Here is a 24,220-nt window from a genome sequence, read left to right as displayed (position 1 = left end):
TGACACTACATTTAAAAAAAAAGGAGTTCTTTGTATTTGAATCCACCTCTTTCCAATGGTTTCCTCAAAAAATAACTTTAAAATTATTGTCAAATCAAACTAAATGACTTGTTTGAATTCTTTTTCAATGCTGTCTTTCTTAAATTAGGGTTAAAACAAAAAAAGCTGTTACAGCTTCACTTCTGCTTTTCCTGCCAATGCTGAAATCATTTCCTTACTATGGAAATGGATTGTGTGGTGGCTCAATGCCCTACATTTGGTTGTTCACTAAACTTTTTTTTTGTTTGTGTGTTTTTTTTCCTTAGCCAGCGCTACTGCATCTGTAACCCCACAGTGGTGCGGCAGTTTCGAAATCCAGACACCATCTTCATCCTCGCCTTCGCCATCATCCTCCTCAACACAGACATGTACAGCCCCAATGTCAAGCCTGAGAGGAAGATGAAGCTGGAGGACTTCATCAAAAATTTAAGAGGTACCTTGTTTGCCAGCTGTCAACAAATGAGCGTTTTAGAAGAACGATTGAAAAAATGGATGCTTTACATTGTTGCATTTGTTATTTTAATGGCATTTGTGATTTTTTTCCATCTGTAATATACTTTGACTTTTAAATGTTTTAACAGAGCAAATGTAATAAAAGGCTTTCTTGTCTTAAAATCAACTAAAAAAATCCTCATCTACCTAAAAGCTATATGTAATTTGAGAGAATTAAAGAGAAGGTAGAATTCTGGCTGTCCTTTCAGCTCCAGGAAATGAGTCTGACAGAAGATATTATTACAACTCAGGTTTTGTTTCTTAGAAAAAGTTTGTTTGCTCTGTAAATACACATGTACTATCCACTCAATCAAAAATGAAGCAAAGTGCTTTTGTAAAGTGGAACAACTAACTCCAAGGTCTTTTTTCTTTAAAGTTTACTGGGTCTCCTTTACAACAGTTAGCTTGTAGGTTACTCTTTCTGTCAAAGTGATGCATTAAGTTGTAAAGGCTGCAAATAAATGGCTTTTTGAATGTTGCCAATAGTTTGGTTTTTTGCTGACTGTATAGGAAAGTGCACAACTGTAACTGACTCAATTTCCCGGTTTAGTAGAGGGTGAGATGTGGACAAAAGCTGGTACTCTTCTGCTGGGAGGGGTTTATTAAATTCAAGATGAGAGCAGCAGGAAGAGAAATGTTTCTTTTCTTTTTTATATTTTTACAAGCCCCTAATTCTGCTTTGTAATAAGGCAAACTCACTTAACGTGAAACGGACAATAACTGTGCTCCTGCCTGTGTTGAAGGGGTGGACGATGGAGAGGACATACCTCGGGAAACTCTGGTTGGCATCTACGAGAGGATTCGCAAGCGAGAACTTAAAACCAACGAGGATCATGTCTCTCAAGTGCAGAAGGTTGAGAAGCTCATCGTGGGAAAGAAACCGGTATGAAAGGTTCTCTGTATAAAGGTTACATTCATCCTAATATGTACAGTAAAATGCAATTTTTTGGATTTTATTTCTGCTTCTCTCCTTACTTGTCTCGAAAAACCTCATAACACGAAGATTTATAGCCATCATCTGTACCTTTTTAAGTATTATTTTTGAACCTTATAATGAGGATTTCAACACAATCAGAGCTCTTGGGAGATTATGGTTTCAGCTACCTTAATCCATCCTAATATCTCATAGTGTCAAATGAAGACATGATGCAGTTTTCTAACAAATCCTAGCCACTTTTGCTTTGTTAATGTATATAGGCAGCTATTTATATTATTTATATTATATTATTTTATTTATATAGAGGCTGAGTAGCTTGGTTGGTAAGGTGAAAGGCTACCACGCAGGAATCCAGGGTTCGATTTCCGGAGAGGAATGAACAATGGTACTGGGGGCAATTACCATATTAATGGCGAGCAAATTAACATCAACCAGTGAGGGCAAGACTGCTTGGGCAGTGCTTGGGCAAGACTCTTAACGCTACTGCCGGATGGGTTAAATGGGTCAAATGCGGAGAAGAATTTCCCCATTGTGGGATAAATAAAGTATCAATTATAAGCAATATTAGTCTTCATTCAGCAGCATATCCTTATTTCTGCAGTTGTAATGTGGGAAGTTTAGACGTGTGGGTAAGTGATAGAAGGTTCAGTCTGTTTTTAATGAAGTCTGTTCTGCTCTAACAGCACCAGTAGAGTATTAAAAATTAATATTGCATTATCACTTAGTCACATGACTAAGCGGGGAATTTTTGGTCTTAAAACTAGAATTCCTGTCAGAAATAGATCCATCAGTTTTGCAGTCAGATGTCTTCTATGTGACCTTTTATTTTTTCATTTTATTATCACCGTTGGTACATTTTTATTCAGACAAATCAATGTCATATTATGTGATAGAGCAATTAATACATTTTAATTATTTTGCAGTCTTTAAAAGTACTCATGTTCTAAATCTACTTGTAATTGTTAACTATAATGTCCTTTCTGCCCTCTGTTTTCAGATTGGATCCCTCCACCATGGCTTGGGATGTGTAAGTCATTTCCATTTCTATAAATAGGCAGCCTTGGTTAGCCTGCACAATGAATGAAACATTTTTCAACATTACGATATCAGCTTGTGCTTAACGCGTGTAATACAAGACCAACCATCTTTTCGCCAGTTCTACCAGAAAATGTGATCATTGTTTCCCTAACATACAAGTTCTTAACTGTCTCCTATAGACATAATTTATGTTGATTTTTATTGAAAAAAACTAATGCAGTGAAAAAAATAATAATGTATTCACTGTTTTTTGTTTTGCTATGTGTTCATGTATCACAAGTAATATCGTCATCCCAATATTGATCATTGAAATCGCACATCACAAGTTTTCCTTATATCGTGCAGCCCTAGTCACCATCTTGCTATCTTTTTTTTTAGCTATTTCAGCCCTATTCACTGATCATTACCTGCATCGGTTTTGTTTAAACGATTGTATGATCTCCAGTAACCTGGGATCACCTGATCCAGGGAGGGGGATCTCAGAGATCAGAGTTTGGAGCCCTGCTGTGAGTGATATTAGGATTTACTGTTGCTTTACTACATACAGAAAAACTAGAACATACCCCGTAATCATTAAATTCAGGTGGTTCAAGTAGAGCCACTGAGGTTTATACCTACAGTCCTATGTGTCATTCTACGAAATGATGCACCTTTGCAATATGTCAGTCAGATGTGAGTGATAGCCAATGACAGTGGGAGCATTTCAGGTTAACCACTTGAAGTTATTAAAATGAGGGCATCCTTTTCCACTAGAATTATTGTGAGCTCATAGAAACTGCAGTGGGAGTTTCATGGTATGGATTTCCAAAGCTAAGCAGTTGCGTGCAAGTCTCGTGTTGATGACTCGCATTGTTTTGTTTTGGTTTCAGTTAGGCAAATGATTGTAGGTTCTTACTTGCTAGACACGTCCGGTTTGGATGACCTGACTTTCAATTGAGGACAAATGGAGCTTCAATTTACAGACACATTTTAAACAACTAACTTTTTAGTAAAGTAAAATCACTGATTACTTAATGTAAAAGCAGGGTTGGATAAGTAAGGTGTGAAAGAATTTACCTCAAATTCCAACAGAAATACTCTCAATTAATATAAAAATTGTGGAGCAGAAGTGTTGGAGAGTCTTTCTTTATTGTTACAATGCATTTTAATGGAGTGTTAATTTTTGGTGCTTGTTGGAGTAATAGTCCGAGATTTCAGCGCATTTCTCCGCTTTGTTTTTGCCCAACTTCCTGTCCCTGTAAGAGGCTCCGCTGCTGTTTCAATCTGTAACCGCTGTTCCTCATTACACTGCAGACTGAGTCCATAATTACTTCTGAAGTGCTGGTGCCTCTGCCGCCCTTGTAGGTGCTGTCACTTCCCCATCGCCGGTTGGTCTGCTACTGCCGCCTGTTTGAAGTGCCAGATCCCAACAAACTTCAGAAGCTCGGCCTGCATCAGCGGGAGATCTTCTTGTTCAATGACCTGCTTGTGGTAAGCTCCCCCCTACACACACTCCTCCTTTAATTGATCGCGTCGCCTGTCCAGACCAAACTTGATCTTGTCTGTGTGATTTTTTTTTTTTAGGTAACAAAGATTTTCCAGAAGAAGAAGAATTCAGTTACATACAGCTTCAGACAGTCCTTCTCTCTGTATGGGATGCAAGTTTTGCTCTTTGAAAATCAGTGTAAGTGTTGAAGGATTTTCTTTATCCCTGCAGCGTCTTAGCTGCCTAAACACGATAAGCTACTTTCAAGCAACCACTTACGATGAAAGGTCTGTGTAAAGGTAGCTAAACGCACGTTTCGGGCTGCCGCATTCAAAGCTCTTGCAGTTATGCGTATTTATGCAAGTTTGTGCAATCATTTTCAGGTTCTACGTACAAAACACACGGCCATTGATTGCGAAAGTTAAACCAGGTTGAACTTTGACCAATCAGGGACTCAGATTTGCTAGTATGGATGAAGTCATGGAAGTACCAACCAATTGAAAATTAATCATGGAGGAGAAATTTATAATTGCAGTTTGTGTTTATATGACACCAAGTCTTTCATATATCAGAATATATATGAAAAAGAAACAGCCTGGAGCAAGATTCATGAGATTTTGCTCCACTTTGACATTTCACACCAATCATCTTCCAAGTGTAGTTAGTGGAAAAGTGCTAGTAAAATAAAAAGAAGTGGAAGCCCCTCCCTGCTTGTCCAGTGTGAACACCGTGGGCGTAACGCGTGTTCTTAAATGCTTGTCACATGCCGGATGTTGTTTGTGCTCTGTTAACTCCAAAAGTATGACCCATTTTACATCTGCTTCAATCCATGTCCCTTTCATGAGTGTCCCTTCTTCTTCTTCCTCTTCTGCTGCTATTTCCACAGATTACCCAAATGGAATCAGACTTACATCAGCCATCCCAGGGGCAGACATGAAAGTGCTCATCAACTTTAATGCCCCCAACCCCCAGGACCGCAAGAAGTTTACAGATGACCTGCGGGAGTCCATCGCTGAGGTTCAGGAAATGGAGAAATACAGAATAGAGTGTGAGTTTACTGTGTCTTTCCCAGTAAATCCAAACACAAGATGGCACCTGATTATTCAGCAATTTACAAGTACTTTGGAGATTCGAGTGTGTTGTTTAAAATGAACCATTGGTGCCCTGAATCATGACAGAATAGTGTTATTTGGATTTAAAAGCTCTTACCTTGGTCTGTCCTTGGCTCTTTTTCCACAGCTGAGCTTGAGAAGCAAAAGGGGGTGGTGAGGCCCAGCATGTCGCAGAGCTCCGGCCTGAAGAAGGAAGCCGGGAACGGCAACATGAACCGCGCCAGTCTAGATGACAGCTATGCCATGGGGGAGGGCCTGAAGAGGAGCGCCCTCAGCAGCTCCCTGCGGGACCTTTCTGAAGCAGGTACAGCCAGGACATCCTCGCTTTTCCCAGCCGGTTCTGTGCTGTCATCGACCTCTGGGAGGTGATACCAAGGGGATAAAAATAGCAAAATGTTGATTCACTGCACCATACTTTGATTTTTTTAGAGCTCTGCCTTTTGAACCCTTTAAGCCCCTGGTGACTGGACGTTTCGGTCTGGACGATTTCAATGTTTAACAAAGCAAGGCATGTTTAAAAAGACACTCGAGCCACGCTCCAGCCGCTTAACAGAAGCTTGAGCAGTGCAGCTTTCTCTGACACAGGCAATCAGTCGCCACCACTCAAGCATTTCCAGTGAATTTTTGTTGAATTTTTTCATCTTTTCCACATGTTGTATTTCCGTTCAGACTTCTTCACCAGATATCATCTCATCGTCTTTCAGAAGGATATGAGTTTATTTTGGCATCAATAGTCATTCCATGATCCGTGTAAATGAGTGTGCAGGTGATAACACAATGAACTCCAGTTAGGGGCGTGCCTCACAGTTGAGCATCTGGGCTTGTGATCACCACCTCAAGTAGACAGAAGTCCTCATAAGTGTCCCTACCCTCATGTTTCTTGTGTTTTTGCAGGATGAGGCATGCTAATGGAGTCATTACTTGATTTTTGGTTTGTTTTCTCCTTCCATACTCCATCTCATATGTATTGTTTTCTATCTATATTACCATTAGGTATTTTGCTGTTCATGTGCAATAACTGGCTGCAGCAGACCTCCATCCTCAGACCTGTAAATACATTTTCCAGGTGCAACAGCCATCGTATTGCTTTTGATGTTTCTCTTTCTTTGTGACCGTCACTGGCTTTTTTTGGTTGTTTTTTTGGACCAACCCCTGTCGCCAAACCAGCACTTAGTACGAAGAGTGGGTTTAATTAACTCTAAAAAGACAAAAGGACTTTTTCTTTTTACGTCATCTGAAATTTATCAGCATCTCGTTCACATTTAGAGTTTGAATTTCAGTGAATCTCCAGGTTTAAAAGAAAGCCACGGCACCATGTCAACTATCACCACCACCTCCTCAAACCTGAATGCCCTTTTGCCGCCATCCCGCCCATATTTTTTTGGATTTTTAGACTCACAACCCGCTGCACTGCCCCCTAAGGGACGGGCGAGCCACCCGACCGTCTGTAGTCGATCCGGAAGTGCTGTCGATCTCTAATGTTTGGTATTGCATGTCTCGGGCAGGCAAGCGGGGGCGCCGCAGCAGTGCAGGATCACTAGACAGCAATATGGAAGTAAGTTGGAAGCAGCTGGTATCCAAGCCAAACATTTTTTTTCTTGTTCTGATGTGCACTGTGAACACTCCATTTATTTATTTTTGGTCTTACACCTTCTTTGCTTCATAGACATTTGTTTGGATCATTTATTTTTCTTCCGGGGATGCCTTATGACCTGCTCGCCTCAGTTAGTGTGCATGCATGGGATGCCTGCATCTGATCCTGCCCCCACTTTTCTTTTTTCTTTTTTTTTTGGAAGCCAGAGAAGTTGAGGTCATGTTTAATGACCCACGTCCACGTTTCCTGCAAACAAGCATGACTCCCACTAATTCCTCCTCTGACTCCTCCCCCCTGTTGCCTGTCTGTCCTTCATTCAATCACATCCAAGCAATTTTCATTTGGTTCTTCTCTTTGGCAGGGTGGTAGCTCTGAAAGACACTAGGAAACTCTTCATTTCCTGCAGCCCCTCTACCTGTCTGGGTCTGTCTTTTTTTATTTTCCTCTATCCACAACCTTTTATTAGATACTGTGAGGTTCAGGGAGGAACATAGCCGTCATTATCTGAGATGGGCTTCGTGGATTTTTCAGTCATTCGTTTTACTCTCATTTCATTTCTCCATCAGCTCATGTCTTGACGTTTTTACGTCCCGGGAAAATGTAATGCTGCTCTCAAACCCATCCGAGCAGACATCCTTTCCAGCTTTAGTGCCAAAGAAGAAGCCTTCCGTTCAGGAACATTTTGGTCCTTTTGACCCCAAAAACAGGAGGGAAACACACAAGCGCTCAGTTCCTCCTGCCCTCTGACTTGTAGCGGTATGCCAGTGTGTGAATAACGAGTTTGCCTGTCACACCCCTGCATGTGGAAACTGTGCTGCAGACCAAGTAACACCAAGTTGCATGTCTGACCCTTAGAAACACAGTAAAAGACTAAACGTCGTCCTTGATGCTCACCTTAGTACCTAGCTCTTGTTATAGATTGCTTTAAGGCGACATTGAAAGCATTTTGGAATGTAGGTTCCCTTTCTTGTGACGTGTTTGCTGAAGTATTCCTGCTGCTGCCTCCTCATGACAACATTTAAGTTTTCATTTGCATGCCCTATAACATTTTGCTACTTCTTTATCTGAAAAGATATACAACAGAAATGATGACTTCCTCTTCCTCCTCCTCCTCGTGCCAGTGTACAGGTAGATGGTTTGGAGCAGCAGTTCTGTGGCTGACAGGTATGCTGTTGTCTTTTCCCCCAATTCCTGCAGGGGTCCATCATTAGCAGCCCCCACACACGAAGGAGAGACCCCCCGCCACGAGAGGCTGCTCCCCGCGGTCATCCCGCCTCCATCCCGAACGCCGCATCCACCTCCATTCTCGGGTCGCTCTTTGGCAGCAAGCGAGGGAAACCACCATCTCAGAGCCACCCCCCCTTGGTGCCACCCGGCCATCCCACCCTCATATCCCACAAGCCCCACCCAACCAACCTGCACCACACTGCACAAGCAGTGCACGCAGTGCAGGTCCAACTCCACGGCCACCAGTACTGCCAGGTCCCGCAGAACCCCCCGCCTTACCACCACCACCACCACTACCACCCGCCCCCCCACACACAGTACCACCAGCACCCAGCCTTCAGCTCTCACGTGCACCCCCACGCCCACCCGCAGCACAGCCACTACGGCCAGCATCCCCACCACGTCCCGCACGGGCCCCACCACCACGCTCAGCAGGCGGGTTCCGCTCCCGGTGCACCCAAACCCAAACACAGTGGTATCAGCACCGTAGTGTGATGCTGCTGACACAAACAGGACAAGCAAGAAGGGACTTTAAGGAAAGAGGGACAATCGCTTACACCAAAGGGACTGACAGCATAACTCTATGGCCTGTCCACTGTGTTCAGCTGCTGTGATGGGAACCAACCACACGCAGCCTCCTTCTCACTTCCAGGTCCAACCAATATGCAGGATGGAAATCGGACTCCAATCTTCCACTAGGGGCCTTTTTACTAGTCTGCCTGATGAAGGACTCATGTCCCATCAGGGTTTTGTGTGGGTGGGAAAAGGGTTGGTGGGGGTTTGCACAGGAATACTTGTTTTTTTTTCTTTTTTTCTTCACGCACCGCCAGTATGTGACGGCTGTAGCGGCAGAGTCTCTGCATGCCGCTCCTCCTACTTCATTCCTCCAGAAATCACCTTGTCTTACCCTCACATTATCAGGAGGCAATGTGCTCTGAGATTTAAAAAAAAAAGAAGAAGAAAAAAAAGGAAAAACATGGCTGACTGTTTTCACGGTTTCTTGTGCTCAGTCGTTTTGAACTGTTCAAGTCTTTGGTTTGCAGGTTTTCCCATCATATGAGAATGCTAATCGTTGTTGCCTCCCGTAGAGCTCACATATAGTGAAAAATCTAGATATAATCATTTCATACTATCTTCAATCAAAGGACAGGTAAACAACCCAAGTCAGCCATTGTAGTTCTAGTGCTGTATTTATTGTAGATGACAGCTATATGTGTTGTCTCCTAGCTCTCATAAATAAATGTGCCAATTATTAATGCATAATCTATTTAGTCGAGACTTAATGTACAGTATATTGTGTGTAAAGTAATTTGTAAGCTTATACATACGATTATTATCAGCAAAAATCAGTATCAGTATTATACTGGCTGTGGAAACAAGATCTAGACCTGAAAGGAGGGCACTCCGCTTCAGTTTGGCCTTTAATCTCGATGAGAAAAGCTTCTGGACAGCAGCTGTCGCACACGGGGCTGCAGATTCTCCCCTCAGTCCCGTCCCCTCACGGCTGATAAACTCAGATCGTGGCTGACAAAATAAAAGCCTCAGTTACTGTTACAAATGAAATACTAAAAGTCTGCTGCCGTTAGCGTGTGCAACAGCTGTTCTCTTGAGTTAGACAAAAACTTTTTTTTTTTATTTACTTTTGCCTTGTTTGAAATTTAGTGTTCACCACACGATTTGGTGAATGAATAAAATCAACTCACGTGGTGAGATTTTCCTTTTTTTTCTCTATCATTTGTGCAATATCTTCGTACTGATTTTGTAAATCAATTTGAGATCTCCCTCCGATTTGTGTTCAACATTTTCTGTGGTTATTTATTCATTCCTGGTTTTCCGCCCCTGTCTGAGTCTTTTCTTGGTGATTTACTGTCTGGCTGTCCTTGTGGTCTTACAGGAGGTGCAGATCTGAAGTTTAGTGGAATGTCTCGTTGAGTGAGTTTGTTTGCATGTAATGTTATCAATGTGAGGTAAATCCTCTGCACATTATATGACAGAATCAGTGTTACCATAGCAGGATTAAAGTGCAATCGTGTTCAGTTCAACGCAGACTCAAGAGTCTGTCATCTCGTCCAAGACGAGATTCAGGTGAGATGAAGTAAAACGTTTTGTTTTTTTTTGGTCATTAGAAGTATACCTAAATAGCTCACAGTGGAACGACGAATGTGTGTATATATATTTTAATAAAAGGAAAATTGATCTTCTTGGGCTGAACTATTTTGCTGGATAAGCACATATGAAAAACAACCTTCATTTTTTTCAGGAAATGCAGTTATAACATAGATAATGCAAGCTGAACAAACTGGTATATATAAAGAATATCTTTCTACAGTCTAAGAAGAGTCTATTCTAGTGTGTAAATTAGTGACAGTAAACTGTTTGTCCCAATATTCAGGTTGTAAATGTATTTTAATGACCTTCATAACGAATTCATTGCCACGAGTCAGAGTGTTGGGGTGACAGACATATCACATGATCAGCTGAATGTGTCCATCATTTCAGACCAATTGGGTTTGTGTATTTTTTTTTCTGTTTTGTTTTGGGTGTGTTGTTGCGCTTCACATGTCATATTTTGTGAGAAAGTACCCCAGCAATGCACTGCATGGATCTGATGCATCACTGTTCACTGTGAGCTGATGTGGAAGGAAATCAGCCTTTATATTGGGACTCCTCTTTCGGTTTTCAGTCTTCGATCATAAGGAGCTCTGCTCTTTTCCATGTGTCGTAGTTCTGAAGCTCAGCATGCATTTCATCCACAAGCCATCGTGTAAATTACCGACCGAAATGAACATTGCACTTTGTTGTTTGAGGGCTTTCATGGTGTAAATATGGGGGATTTTGATGTGCGAGCAGATGGACGAGTTTATCTTTGGCCGACTGTAAAGGGACCACGACTTTGGTTATTTGAGATGTACATAATGTGTATACGATCAGCGTTCTATTCTCATATCTGCCGTTTGGATCAGGATGTACATACATCACCTCATGGGACGGATGCGAGGGCTGATAAACGAACATATCGATTGTCTCTGCCTGCCTCCAGCTGCAGTGAACGGACTTCTGCTGTGGAAATCAAATAACAGACTGTTAGAAAAGGGTGCTGCAAACAACGTCCAGCTCTGTCGTTACCACCCACCTCCACCCGCCAAAATGGCTTGAGACGCGTTTTCAGAGAAAGCAAAGACAGGAATGGCCTCATTTGTGTGTGCATTCAGTTTGTACAGTGAGTAGTCAATCAGTAAGACCCCAGTTATTGTAAAACTACAACTGTGACAATGTCGAGAACGTCCAATAAACAAATATATGAGTTATGGTACATGTGTTGATTTTCTTTCTAATGGTATGAAGGCAAGAATTTGTGCTTGCTGTGTCACGATTGGCATCTTTGTGCAAATATAGCTGTCTCCTGTCTGTAAAATACTGAACAAAATGTTTCTAAAGTCACTTACATCTCAATAACTTTGGCAGAACTCTATGGTTTTATGCCAAATAGTTACATAAGAAATAACTTTCAATTTTTGGTCGGATTTATTTTTAAACCCTTACCATGATATAGCTGTCACCATGTTTCACAGTGACTTTGCTTTTTTTTTTTACACCTGAATGTCATTAGGTTTTATTATGCATTTTTGTTATGTTTTATTATGCACATTTTTCTAACTGTTATTGTTCTTGTGTATTCATTTCTTAAAGTCCCAATCTGATCACAGTGGTCTTTTTATTATGATTATGCCATTTTTTCCCCCCCAAAAAATTAAAAAGCCTGTGTGGTTTTTTTGGGACATAGTTTTTTCTGCAGAGCGGCAGTAGAAAGGCCAGACTGTTGACTTGGAGTAAGCCTGTCCTCACTTCCTATCATCTTTACACTCTCTTCCACTAGCTTACAGCCCCTCACAACCCCAACCTAACATTAGCGGTGCAGCAATATTGAAGCCATCCGCTACAGTGTTGAGCAACATTCATGGGTCTGTCTGCAAGGGAAGGCATCATAACGGAGCAGAGCAGGGAGCTTTTGCCCTGCCGCAGCAGCTTCTATGTCACTGCTTCAGGCTTTTTTTCAACTGCATTTTTCATCTGCTCCTCATTTACAAGAATTTGAATAAAGAACAACTCAGAAATGCAATTTTAACTTTAAATGTCTTTATAAATATCCATCATGAGAAAAAAAACACAAGAACATGATAAAATCACAAAAAACACAATTTTTATTAAAGCGGGTGTTTAACTTTACGTTCAGGGATATTTATAAATGATTTTTTTCTGTAAATGCACCACCGTAACATCTATTTTAGTGCCTAGATAGATGCAAAAATGCCGCCCTAAAATAATGCCAAAACCACCATTACATTAGGGAGACATGATACTGATCTCAGCTCATTTGTGAGTGTTTGAATAAAACAGGGAAGCACCACCAATCATAACACAGCTTCCTACAGAAAGTTTTAAAAAATCCAGTTTCCATTTGCAATGTCTAAGGTGATGGAGGTCGACCTTGTTTATTTTTACACAACTCAGAAGTATTTCCCTGTTTCACAATTACCCCAGAATAGTCAGACATACGTGGACCTTTAAATTTAAGAGTTTTACTGAAACAAATCGCATTATTAAATACAGATTTTATATTAATGCTGAGCGTCATGTTTTACCCCATTTTCCCCATGTATTTAGATTACTTTTTTTAAATAAAAAATAAAACCACATAATGGTTCCCTCACAACACAGATCCAGATGTTTTCCAGACGATTTAAAACTTTTTTTTTTCTTATTTTATTCCCTACGTCATTTTTTAATCAGTGTGCAGCGAAGATGGTCAGGCGTGTTATGGAAAATGAATCTATTTAAATGGTAATGGCGTATACTTATATAGCGCCTCTCTCCCTACAAGGACAATGCGCTTTACAGTCACAGACCCATTCACCCAGTCACACACACATTCACTCACTGGTGGCGACTCCGCTGCCAAACACAGGTGCCTGCCTACCACCAGAGGCAAGGTGGGGTTCAGTGTCTTGCCCAAGGACACTTTGACTCATGGGCGTGCAAAGCGGGAATTGAACCTGCAATCTTATGATCATGGGTTGACTGCCCTACCGCTGCACCACGCCTGCCCTATATTTTCACTTATTTGGTCTAAAACCATTTTCCATTTCCAGGATATTGGCTCTGTGTTTATCCAGGCATAAAACAGGTTGTGGCCATTTCTGATTATTTAGACTGAATTAACTCCACATAGTTCCAGGTTGCTTACTATGTTGGCAGAAAAATTACATTTTGTGTTTATTCTTATTTAAGACACTTTGATATGAAGGACTGTATGCTGTTAATGCAGACTACAACTTGTTTATTTATACGTTTTTAAACATTGTCAGTTGATGTGCCATTTGATTTTTATCAAGGAAAAAGGTTAAAAAACCCTGGCCTAAATAGCAATGTTGCAATATTTCCACTAGAGGCCGCGCGATACACTTGCATTGAAAAACTGCTTGAGCTGTTGCGCCCCTACTGGCTGAACGATCCACTGCCGGAGAAAATGAAGATGACTAAATTATTAGACACATTTTCCTTTAAAACTTTTTAAAAGGGTTTTTAAATTATGTAATTATGTTTCCTTTCTATGTTCCAGCACATCCGCAGCAGTGCTGCGTGGAGGCGTCTCTGCCATTATTTCAATAGATAAACTCTTATCTCCTCAAGGCAGCTGGATTTCTTTCATGTCACATGCTCCCTTGGCTGCAGTGTCATTGGAGTGCTCCTCACTCTGATGCTGCTCTGTTGTGGGGAGTATGGAAGCTTGGGGTTACAAACGTAGAAAAGTCCTGAATGTTACATTTTACAACCGCAAGGAAGTTTCAAGGATGACAAGATTCTGAAAGGTTTGCTTTTTTTCTTCTGCATTTGCTCTTTTGTGATGTCCTTTAACCATAAGTCACATCCAGCAGTTTTCTACTCCTCAGCTTTGTGGTCGTGTGAGTTCTAACGTTCTCTCCTCTTCCTCAGGATGCTGTTTTTGAGTCTAAGCCTGGCTGTTTACCTCCTTCCGACTTCCTCAAATGCTCACATCAGTGGTAGGCCCTGCATCTGTTCTGCACTGGTGCCTGCTGGGCTTCACGTGAACTGCAGCTCTTTGAACCTCACCCATGTTCCTCGTCTCCCTTCAAACACCACGGAGCTCCAAATGCAGGACAACAGGCTCACCTCAGTGGATCCAGGTCTATTTGACAGATATGTCTCCCTCAAAAAGCTTTCTCTGTCTGGAAACCCATTCCACTGTGACTGCAGAATCCAGTACCTGAGGAACTGGGTTCTAAAGAACAGACACATTATTTCATCGGTGCCAACTTGTTCCACTCCAAGCTCTGTTGCTCACAAAGCCATGACAGAACTGACAGATGAGTACTTTTCCTCCTGCGCCAGACCGAGCTGTGCTTATGCAACCAACGCTTTGATGGTGGGGATGCTGCTCTGCCTCCTCCTCCTGTCTCTGTGGAGCCTGAAGCTGGGCAGAAGGTCCACCTTCACTCTGTCTATAGATGAAAGGCATTCAGGCTTCCAGAGCTACTCTTTGCGCTCGCTGAGGCCCAAACACAGACGGAGGCTGCACACAGGACAGTCAGGGGCTGGTGAGGACTCTGACTTTTTCTTCTGCTCAGAGGACTTGGAAAGGCCGCTTCTTAATATGGAGCTACTGCCGCAAGTGCTGGATGTGTTACATAAGAAACACAATATAAAGATAAAGGCGACCTGAGGAACATGTGTTCACAGCAGGCAACGTGAGGCAGATTTTTTTATTTTATTTAATGGACTCACAAATAAGCACAATCCAGAAGTCTGGTATGCTGGTCCAAAGTCTGTATCGATGCAGATGATTGTGTCCAGAAAATACAAAACATAAAAATTTAAGAAAACAAAAGTGGTAAAAGGTAAGAGATTTTCTGCTGTTTCTACCTAAAAAACAAACACACTTTGAATCTTGGACTGGAGTAGCAGTATTAAAAAAAGAATCAAAACTGTTCTCTGAATGTGGACCCTGACATGCTGTTTGGCTGACGTGAAAGAGCTGTTCAGGTTAAATGAATTTTTTTGTCATGTGTTTCAAATGCAGACTGTATTTAAAATGTATAGTTTGTTGCAGGAACTGATATAAAAATGTACTATGAGTTTACAGGGCCAAAAATTAAAATAGAAAAATTGTGAAACTGGAAAGTTTTGATTATTATTTTAAATGTACTTTTCAGCTTAAAAATTTACACCAACAAAAGGAGGATTTATTCCTGTTTGAGGTTTTTCAAGGGCACAAGGGCTTAAAAATTGCATTAAAAAATTATAAAGATAGATGGATATGCCCTAATAAACTTACGAAGTACTGTATTTTTTACTTGGATAAAATAAAAATAGAACATATAAAGAAATGTAAGTTTGTTCATATAAAACTTTACCATTTAAATTTATTGGGGTGAGAAGGTCACGACAATACATAGAAAAAGATTTGAGAATCAACCTGACCAAACTTAAGTCTTCTTGAAAAGGGAACGTTTAAAAAAAAAGTTATCTGGATTTCTGGCTCTTCCCATCTTGTGTATCTTAAGCCCTAAATTACTTTTAAATTATAATTAAGATTGTAACCCTTGTGCTATCTTAGATGACCCCACCCTTGCATTGACGTGTTCTCCCTACCATGACAAAGGTGGATGAAGGTGGAAAGATTTCATGTAATCCATGGACACCAGTGAAGATCACAAATAATTGAAGAAAAAAAGGTTCAGAGCACTGTCTAGTGGGTCTAGATGACCCAACTCCCAATGGTAAAGTGCCTAGGATAGCACAAGGGTTACATGATATCCTTTAGCTGGTTTATTTTATGCAGATGGTTGTTCAGGGGTCATTATTGAAATAAATAAAAAGGAGTGAAAAATAACGTGGAAAACGTCCCCTTTTTGTAATTTAAAAAAAAGGTTTACTTAATGGAGGCAAACCTTTAGAAATGAGTTAATTTTAAACAAAGAAACTTTCCTATTTGATCCTATTACAGGATGCAGAAACAAGGATAAATAAGTTCTCTTGGCGCCAATTCACTTATGTGGAAAGGTTTTTTTTGTTTTTTGCTATGATACACTGAAAGGATTTAATAGTCTAAAGAGCTCCACTTCTACTCACCCCAGACAATTACTTTTATATTGTTTGACTTTTTAATTCCCTAAAATTCTCTAGTGGTTTTTGCAATGTATACTTAATCCTTGTGCTATCTTAGATGACCCCACCCTTACATTGACGTGTTATTCCTACCATGACAAAGGTGGATAAAGGTGGAAAGATTTCATGTAATCCATGGACACCAGTGAAGATCACAAATCATTGAAGAAAAAAAGGTTCAGAGCACTGTCTAGTGGGTCTAGATGACCCAACTCCCAATGTTAAAGTGCCTAGGATAGCACAAGGGTTAAAAAATGACAGCTAGGTATTCAAGGATCACTGAATTAAATCATAAAAAAGCAGTTTATATAAAAGGAAACTGCAAAATGTGTGAAAAAGAAGGATTTGGGTGATTCTTTTTTACTTAACTTTTTTTCTTTTTCCATTCTGAAGTGTGGAATTAGTGGAAAAAAGACACAAACGATTAGTTGAACTGTTGTAAGGATTTCTTTTTTTTTTCTCTCAAGGTAAAATATTTACCTTCAATGAAGATGGAGGTAAACACTATGGATGGGTTTTTAGAAGCTGTTTTGCTAAGGAGAAAAACATAAAAATAATAATACTGCGATAAGGACAGATTTTTCATAAAGAAACTAAAGTCTGTGCAAATATGGCCATGAGCCTCACAGCTACACAAAATGCAGACCGACAGTACTATTACAGGACAATATTGCACAACAGACAGCTGTTACAGTACAGGTGTTACTCTGCTTTTCATGCATAGGTTTACCAGGATTAATGGATGAGCCAGCGGTTCATGAAAATTGTGTCTTAATATAAAACGGTGGTAACTTCTTGTAATAAATATAGGATGGCTTTAGGAGTTGAAACTATATCCATCATCTAAAAAAAACACTTAGAAGGTAAAATAAGGCAATTCTTTGACAAAGGGGTTGTTGAAGTTATCACAAAAAACAATGTAAAAGAGCGGATGAGGGTAACACACGGAGGCTCCGTTAATTCTAAGCTTTGTCTGAATACTGAATATATATGTTCTCAATGCCCTGTTCATGTCCAGTGTTGTGCTCCTACATGTTAATGTGTTAACGTGGCGTGCTCCATGGTTCAGCTCTACTGAGGCACAAACTTCTCATGCTTGAAGATGAGGTCGACGGCCTCTGCCACGTCTTCCGTGATGTAGTCCGGCTCAACCAGAGCGGGCTCGAAGCGGAAATCCCGGTGCCCGTGGAACACGGTCTGTTTGATGCAGCGGTGAGGGTCAGACGGCACGTCCACGCTGTGGTTGTACACCCCCGTGCACACCAGAATGGACTTACAGGAGGTGGCAGAGGGCAGCGCCAGCTCGCTTTCCCACAGGCTGTCGGACTCCTCCTCCCCGGGCAACGTGGAGGCGGACCCGGTGACGGCGGCCATCTGTGCCACAGCTTTGGGGTTCTTTCTAGCCACTCTCTCTTCCAGGTAACGGTTGTACAGGTTGGCGCCATAGATGTCAGTCATCAGGTTATCGCTAGGGAAATAAGAAAAGGTTATTCAGACAACATTTAAACTAACAAAAGCTGACTTTTTTGTGTACGTTGTTTAAACCTTATCAATAGAATAGTAAATATTAGCAACAATTACAAAAGCAAAGCAACAATGAAGTTAAAAGAAATACTTTTTTAGTAACAAGTCTATGGGCTACAATTCATATCTAGTAAAAGATATGAATAGATAAAAGATAAAAGTGGGTGTTTTTTTCTGCATATATTTTCTTGTGTTGTTTGTTAATGTGGCTGCATGATGGTATAGTGGTTGGGGCTTTTACCCCGTAGCGAATTTACCCTGGTTCAAATCCCAGCTTGGACCTTTCTGTTTGCATGTTCTCCCCCATGCATGCATGGGGTTTTCTTCCTCCCATAGTCCAAAAATATGCTTCATAAGTTAGTTGGTGTCTCTATAAGGTGAGTGTGTGATCCTCCTCAAGCTGTAACTCACCATCACCCAACAGTAGCTATGCTCCAAAATGTTCCTGACCCCAAAAGGGATTCAGCAGCTTCTGAAGATGTCTGTCACTGTGTCAGCTGTTAACTTGCATAATGGGATGGATCTAAAACACAGACGTTCGTCTGCTTCTTCCTGTATCAGTCTTTATGTCTCCTCATCTCACAATGAGAGTGAGGTGGGTTGCTGTTCACGACTTTTCTTCTAAAGTATTGCTGCAAAACGGGAGTCTATGCAAAAGCTTAAAGACTCACTCCAATGAAAGTCACATTTTTGGTGTTTTCAACCTGTTCTTGTAGCATTTTTCTGATGATGGAGGACATTTCTAAAAAAATTAAGCTTGAATTTGGTTTCTGATTATTTCTTTACCCAAATCGTTGCAACTCAGGAGCGACAGAAGAAAAAAAGGCCGTTTGGAAAAAAGAGCTTATTTGCGCTGTAGCGGACCACATGCTCCCTTAGGTCAAGCTCTCAGCCACAGGGAGGGGAAGGGGGGGTGGGGTTGCTTGACGCCAGCAATCCTGTCCGTAACACAGAGGTGAGTTACTAATAAACTACTGCCGCTATGCAGACATGATGTCTGAAAATGAGACGGTTTGTTGATTTTGCCTAAAAATCCTAATTAAAAGACCGCTGGGAACGCTTTTCAAATTGATCATGAGATGATCTGAGTGGAACTTTAATAATCGGCAGAGACTCATCCTGAAAGTGATGACAGAAGCAGGTGGAATCAGAAGGTGGTTTGGAGTTGGTCAAAATGTTGACTCCTGCATTTTTAAATGCTGTTGAAAGCAGACTGTCATTTCCTTTTTTTTTTTTAATCCTCTGACAGATGTAATGTTTGCTTTAATGAGCCAGATTTCTTCCAACTTTATGTTAAGACAATTATCATTTAATCTGATGGATTCCCTCCTCTGCTGCATGAGTGGTCCCACTTGTTTGTGCAGGTCTATGTACGATGCCGTGACCTGGTTTCTCACCCTATAGCATAAAGGGTAGTAATGGGAAGTTTCCATTGCCTCTCCAAGGCTTGGCTTCTGATGAGGAACTCTGCAAAGTGGTAGGTCAGCTCGCTGGGCTTCCCCATGAGAGCCTCATACTTCAGCTCCCTGCCTGTTATCTTCTTAAAGATGTTCTCAAGGCAAACAAGGAAGGTTCCATGGCCAAACCTAAGAGAGGGATGTGACGGTAGAAGTTAAGACTTTTTCCTTCCTTCAACTGAGAAGAATGACTCCTAAAAGCTCACCGTGGAGAATTAGCTTCAGCCATCCACATGAGGTCCATGTTACAGGCCAGGAGAGGGAGGTGGGGCATCACTTGGGATTGGTGTATGCCACTGGGGTTACCATTAGTCAGCAAAACGTCAATGATCAGCTGCAGGTTGGTTTCCCATCGAATAGGCTCCCCAAACAAAACTACAGCTGCATTTGAGAGTAGCAGACATGAAGGAACCGTCAAAGAATATCCCGTAGGACAAGACCAGTGACTGTATATGAGAAGTGGACTGAGTGACTCCTCCCCCCGGTGTTCCAAACAACAAGTACTCGCTGGCTCCAAGAAGCCAAATCCATTTAATATCTATTGAGAAATGAACTGCTATTACTCTGTCAGTAAACATGTTCTTTGCTAATTCGCATTCCCTTATATTTTTTCTGTTGTGCAAGGTATTCAAGTTAGAAACTGACCCATCAACTGCCTCTATGAAAGTATGTGGTGCCTAATGGCCCCCAGGTCAAAACCTTTGAAACATATGACAGATTTTGGACCAATCACTGATTATTTACGTCATCTGGCCTCAACATCTGTATCACAAATTTGCTGATTTCATTTGATTGAAGCGGAATATAAACCCCTTTCCATAAATGATGTCACATTCAGTCTAATTCACTTATACAGTCACCAGATAAGACATTAGAGGAGCAAGTTCTCACCTTCAACTTTAGGAAGATTGATTACAGGGTTGGTCTGAAATGAGAGGTATGAGCTTCATATGACGGGAACACAAGAATTTGGCTGTCATCTCAGTTTAGCATCAGATAGTGAAGTCTCACCGGAAGTTTGGGTCTCCTGTTGTGATCCACCATGTCCAGCAGTGGGTACGACTCCCTCAGCATGTCGATGCTGATTACATTCTTAAAGCCAACACTGAGAATGGATCACAAAGATGAGTCAAGAGAGGAAATCAAAAGGTTCAAAAACTGAGAAAGCAAAGGGAAAATTACTTTTTAGCGATATCTAGGACGGGCCCCTGTCCAGACACCAGAACACATTTGTCATGGAACTTTCTCAGCATCCTCAAAGGACTGTGGGACATGACAACTTGCTCTTGAGTAATCTGAAAGTACAATGAATGCAGAAGGAACTGATGACACTTGATTTAGAAAAAAAAGGTCAAATACTTTCTATTTAAACAAAATGTAAAACAAATGTTTCATGTTGTCTTAAAATTCAGCCAACAAAGTCGTCAGTGTTAAACGTTACTTGCTGTATTAATCCCCGACAGAGCTGTTTTCCAAGTAATCTTTTTTCTGGATGATGTAATCCCTTGGTGACCCTGAAGGGGAGGGGTTTAAACCAACCTCTCTTTGTGTGGCTTCAGTTCATTGATTGTTTTGTTTTGGGGGGGGGGGGGGGGTAATTAGAAATGTTAGAGCATATCAGTCAGTGAGTAGCCTGGACTTTGACTCTTTAAACACCTTGACCCCTCTCACCTCAGCAGTTTTGTTGATTAACTGCTCTTGGGATAAATTTAGCAACCAGACAGAGAATGTCTTAGTTGAAAAGTAAATATTTACTCCAACTTTAAAATATAGCAATTAGCAGGCACTTATATAGATTACTTTGGCAATATAGGGGGCAAAGTAGGGTATGGTCCCCTTGCCCTTGGACATCAATGTCTACAAAGTCTGGGATTTGAACATTTGACCAACCTTTAGACAGACAGGCTGCTCATCCAAGAGAGATAAAGTCATCCCCAAAATATAAAAATATCTATTGAAGATAACCGTCAACCCAACTGCCCTATTTACACAGAAGGCCCATATAACTATCCCCTACCATCGTGCTTGATGGTTTGTTTAAATAATTGTCAAACTTTAGTTTGGGGTAATCCTATAGGGCAAAGTGAAACTTTTATGACATTTTGTAGTCTTCTTTTCATTAATGATTGTATTTAGTGAGTTATTACTGGTGGGTATTGTTTTTTTTTATTACAATAATGCAATTATTAAGTTTTAAGGGGAAGCAAGATCGCAATCTGCCCCTTTTTAGTTTCTATTACCTAACATTTATCTCTTTATGCTCAACTTGGCATTTTACTTGTTACGATTCCCCTGTGGGTCAGTGTCTTCTGTAGGTCGCCGTCACTTACAGGCACTCCCAGGAGGTGAGAGAGCTGGTCAGCCTTAGTTTGTCGGAGGCAGTTCCCTGCATTTGTGACAAAAACTACTGGCACCACAAACTGTCCCTGAGAGTTGACCAACTTCTCAAACGTCTTCTTGGCCGCAGGGATTGGAATCCTTCCCCGAACAAGCACGCCATCGATGTCAAACAACAGGCCAAACCTCGGCTGTGGCTGCAAAAGAAAAAGAATCGAATAAATGGAGCCATGAAAGAACTTTGTTGAATGAATCTAAAGTTATGTACACAACAACAAAAACGGATGCTAAATTGAGAATAGCTTGAATATTTTAAAAATATTTATGATTTCTTCAATTGGAAATGAATATGCATTCATTGGCCACTTTATTAGTTTCACCTATCCAAACTGATTGTTAACAATGCAAATTTCTAATCAGCCAATCACACCGCAGAAATTCCATGCATTTAGGCCTAAAGACATGGTCAAGACTGTCTGCTGCAGTTCAAACAGAGCATCCGAATGGAGAACAAAGGTGATTTTAGTGACTTTGAACATGGCATGGTTGTTGGTGCCAGACAAGCTGGTCTGAGTATTTCTGCTGATCTACTGGGATTTTCACCCACAACCATCTCTAGGGTTTACAGAGAATGGTCCAAAGAACAAAATACTCAGTAAGCTGCAGTTCTGTGGGCAGAAATGCCATGTTGACACCAGAGGTCCAGACTGCTTCCAGCTCATAGAAAGACATCAGAAACTCAAATAACCACAGGTTAAAACTGAGGTCGGCAGAAGAGCATCTCTGAACGCATAACACGTACAACCTTTAGGCTGATGGGCTACAGCGGCAGAAGACCACACCGGGTGCCACTCCTGTAAGCTAAGAACAGGAAACTGAGGCTACAATTCACACAGGCTCACCAACATTGATCAATAGAAGATTGGAAAAACAATGTCTGGTCTGATGAGGTTCCGTTTCTGCTGCAACATTCGGATGGTAAGGTTAGAATTTGGCGTCAACAACACAAAAGCGTGGATCCATCCTGCCATGTATCAACAATTCAAGCTGCTGGTGTATGGTGCAGGGGGGGGGGGGGGGGGGGGCGTTTTCTTGACCTACTTTTAATTGAGCATAGTTCCAACGCCAAAGCCTACCTGAGAATTGTTGCTGACCATGTCTATCCCTTTATGACCACAGTGTACCATCTTCTGATGGCTACTTCCAGCAGGATAAGGCGCCATGACATACAGCTGGAATCATCTCAGACTGGTTTCTTGAACATGACAATAAGTTTACTGGACTCAAATGGCCTCCAGAGTGACCAGATCGCAACCCAATAGAGCACCTTTGGGACGTGGTGGAATGGGAGATTGGCATCATGGATGTACAGCAAACAAATCTGCAGCAACTGTGTGATCCTATCATGTCAATATGGACCAAACTCTCTGAGGAATCAATGTTCCCAGTACTTTGTTGAATCTAGGGACCCCAACACAGCTCAAGCAAGCTTTACCTAATAAAGTGGCTGGTGGGTTTAGAAGTGAATTTATTATTGCAATGCTCCATAACCCTTCAAGCAGATCCATTGGGGTGTCGTGTATCATAATCAATGGTCACAACAGAGGGTGACACAGCAATGCATGATGAGTGCATGGATGGAGACGCTGCCATTGTGACAAACTGTTCTGTTCTTCACCAAGAACAGAACAGTTTGTTACTACAGCACTGCTCTAATCCTACGTGCCTTTTGAACGTGTTATCTTATAGACAGCGGGGCCAGACCAAAAAAAAACCAACCCCGGCGGAGTTTGGGGTTGGGGGGGAAACAGAGTAAGCTCCATGATCTGCTGCCCTCCCGGTGCTCCGTCCGGCCATCAACAAAATGAAAAGTTGGGTGGAAGCGTTACTTTAACGGCAAAAGGGAACGAACATGTGACACTGGCATCGCAAAGAGTCACCCCCTATCTGTAGTGATGTTAGCCTGAGCCAACCCGAAGCAACAGCTAAGAACCGTACCTTGGTGGTAAAAGAATGAGTTCCGCTAAGAAGCCCGCACTGAGAACCGACAAGCCCCGCTTTTCCAGCGGCTGGACGGTTGCTCAGAGTACGCAGGCCCCGGTAACACGGTAGGAGTCCTTTCATCTCTGTTGCTTGTGTCGGGGCTAATAGAAAAACTATTAAATAAGAACGATAGTTAAAAAAATAGACTCCTGCGTGCAATACGAGCCGGCTCGCACCGGCCACGGTGGCTGGCTGCTCGGCTTGTTTTTCCTCAAATTATTTCTCAGCTCTAACGTGACTGGGCCAGCTCCGATGACGTCACATGAGGAGGTGGAGGGAGGGTCTCTTTTGCTGCATCTCTGTGGCGGAAGGAGATGTGCGGAGCTCTGGCCGCAGCTGCACTGCAACCGCCGCTGCCATTTTAGACGATGAAGCGGAGTTGACCGACCGCGTCCAGACCAGCACGCGCCGGCAGCTCACCGATTCACCGAATCTTTCCGCCAGAGAAAGAGAAGAAAATGGCTCGACGCATTTTTAAAAATGTGTTTTTTTTCTAGGCGGTGTCCTTTTATAAAAATATTTTAAAAAGATGTGAACTTGCTAAATAGGGCACCGAACTGGCTTGTTCCAGTTAAGTACAGCAACTCCATTCTTAGTGCATCTCGTTTTTATCGAGACATTTCTACACCTTCTGTATGTGGAAAAACAAACGTATCCCCTCAAAAACACGCAATCAGACATACAATAAATAAAACCGCTACACACCTCTTTAGTAACTATACAAGTCCAAATGTAGCTAAAATGAAGCAGACATTGCATGCAACATTT

The 24,220-nt window shown here is 41.6% G+C and overlaps 3 protein-coding genes across 20 annotated transcripts in view; 2 read left to right on the top strand and 1 right to left on the bottom strand.

Annotated features, from left to right (window-relative positions):
- iqsec1a (IQ motif and Sec7 domain ArfGEF 1a) overlaps positions 1-11,217 on the top strand; it is a 104,332-nt gene extending 93,115 nt beyond the window's left edge. For 10 of the 18 annotated variants that reach the window (XM_023956703.2, XM_023956702.2, XM_023956704.2 and 7 more), the window contains 9 exons: positions 306-472; positions 1,275-1,414; positions 2,466-2,495; positions 3,851-3,976; positions 4,070-4,169; positions 4,858-5,019; positions 5,211-5,387; positions 6,589-6,638; positions 7,875-11,217. In XM_023956703.2, coding sequence (XP_023812471.1) covers positions 306-472; positions 1,275-1,414; positions 2,466-2,495; positions 3,851-3,976; positions 4,070-4,169; positions 4,858-5,019; positions 5,211-5,387; positions 6,589-6,638; positions 7,875-8,399 — 1,477 coding nt within the window. In that variant the 3' untranslated portion in view covers positions 8,400-11,217. Of the gene's footprint in view, positions 1-305; positions 473-1,274; positions 1,415-2,465; positions 2,496-3,850; positions 3,977-4,069; positions 4,170-4,857; positions 5,020-5,210; positions 5,388-6,588; positions 6,639-7,038; positions 7,101-7,874 lie in introns of all 18 variants that reach the window. The other 8 variants (XM_023956712.2, XM_078950432.1, XM_078950434.1 and 5 more) reach the window with 2 other exon arrangements.
- A 2,425-nt stretch (positions 11,218-13,642) lies between these two features.
- On the top strand, positions 13,643-15,104 carry gp9 (glycoprotein IX platelet). Its single transcript, XM_004070544.5, has 2 exons — positions 13,643-13,774; positions 13,899-15,104. Exon 2 carries the CDS (start codon positions 13,900-13,902, stop codon positions 14,644-14,646), a length of 747 nt encoding a protein of 248 aa, XP_004070592.1. The 5' UTR covers positions 13,643-13,774; position 13,899; the 3' UTR covers positions 14,647-15,104.
- Positions 15,105-16,519: 1,415 nt separating this feature from the next.
- On the bottom strand, positions 16,520-23,717 carry LOC101172977 (haloacid dehalogenase-like hydrolase domain-containing 5). Its single transcript, XM_004070545.5, has 8 exons — positions 23,408-23,717; positions 21,403-21,606; positions 20,255-20,367; positions 20,084-20,177; positions 19,964-19,997; positions 19,279-19,453; positions 19,013-19,201; positions 16,520-17,559 (listed from the first exon to the last, which is right to left on the bottom strand). The coding sequence occupies exons 1-8, from the start codon at positions 23,531-23,533 to the stop codon at positions 17,163-17,165; spliced, it is 1,332 nt and encodes a 443-aa protein (XP_004070593.1). The 5' UTR covers positions 23,534-23,717; the 3' UTR covers positions 16,520-17,162.
- Between the last annotated feature and the right edge of the window lie 503 nt (positions 23,718-24,220).

Source organism: Oryzias latipes, chromosome 7 (genome assembly GCF_053564925.1).
Source record: "Oryzias latipes strain Hd-rR chromosome 7, Olatipes_Hd-rR_3.1".
In the NCBI taxonomy this organism is placed as follows: Eukaryota; Metazoa; Chordata; class Actinopteri; order Beloniformes; family Adrianichthyidae; genus Oryzias; species Oryzias latipes.
The sequence above is the reverse complement of the archived record's forward strand: the minus strand, read 5'-3'. Positions and strand labels throughout refer to the sequence as shown.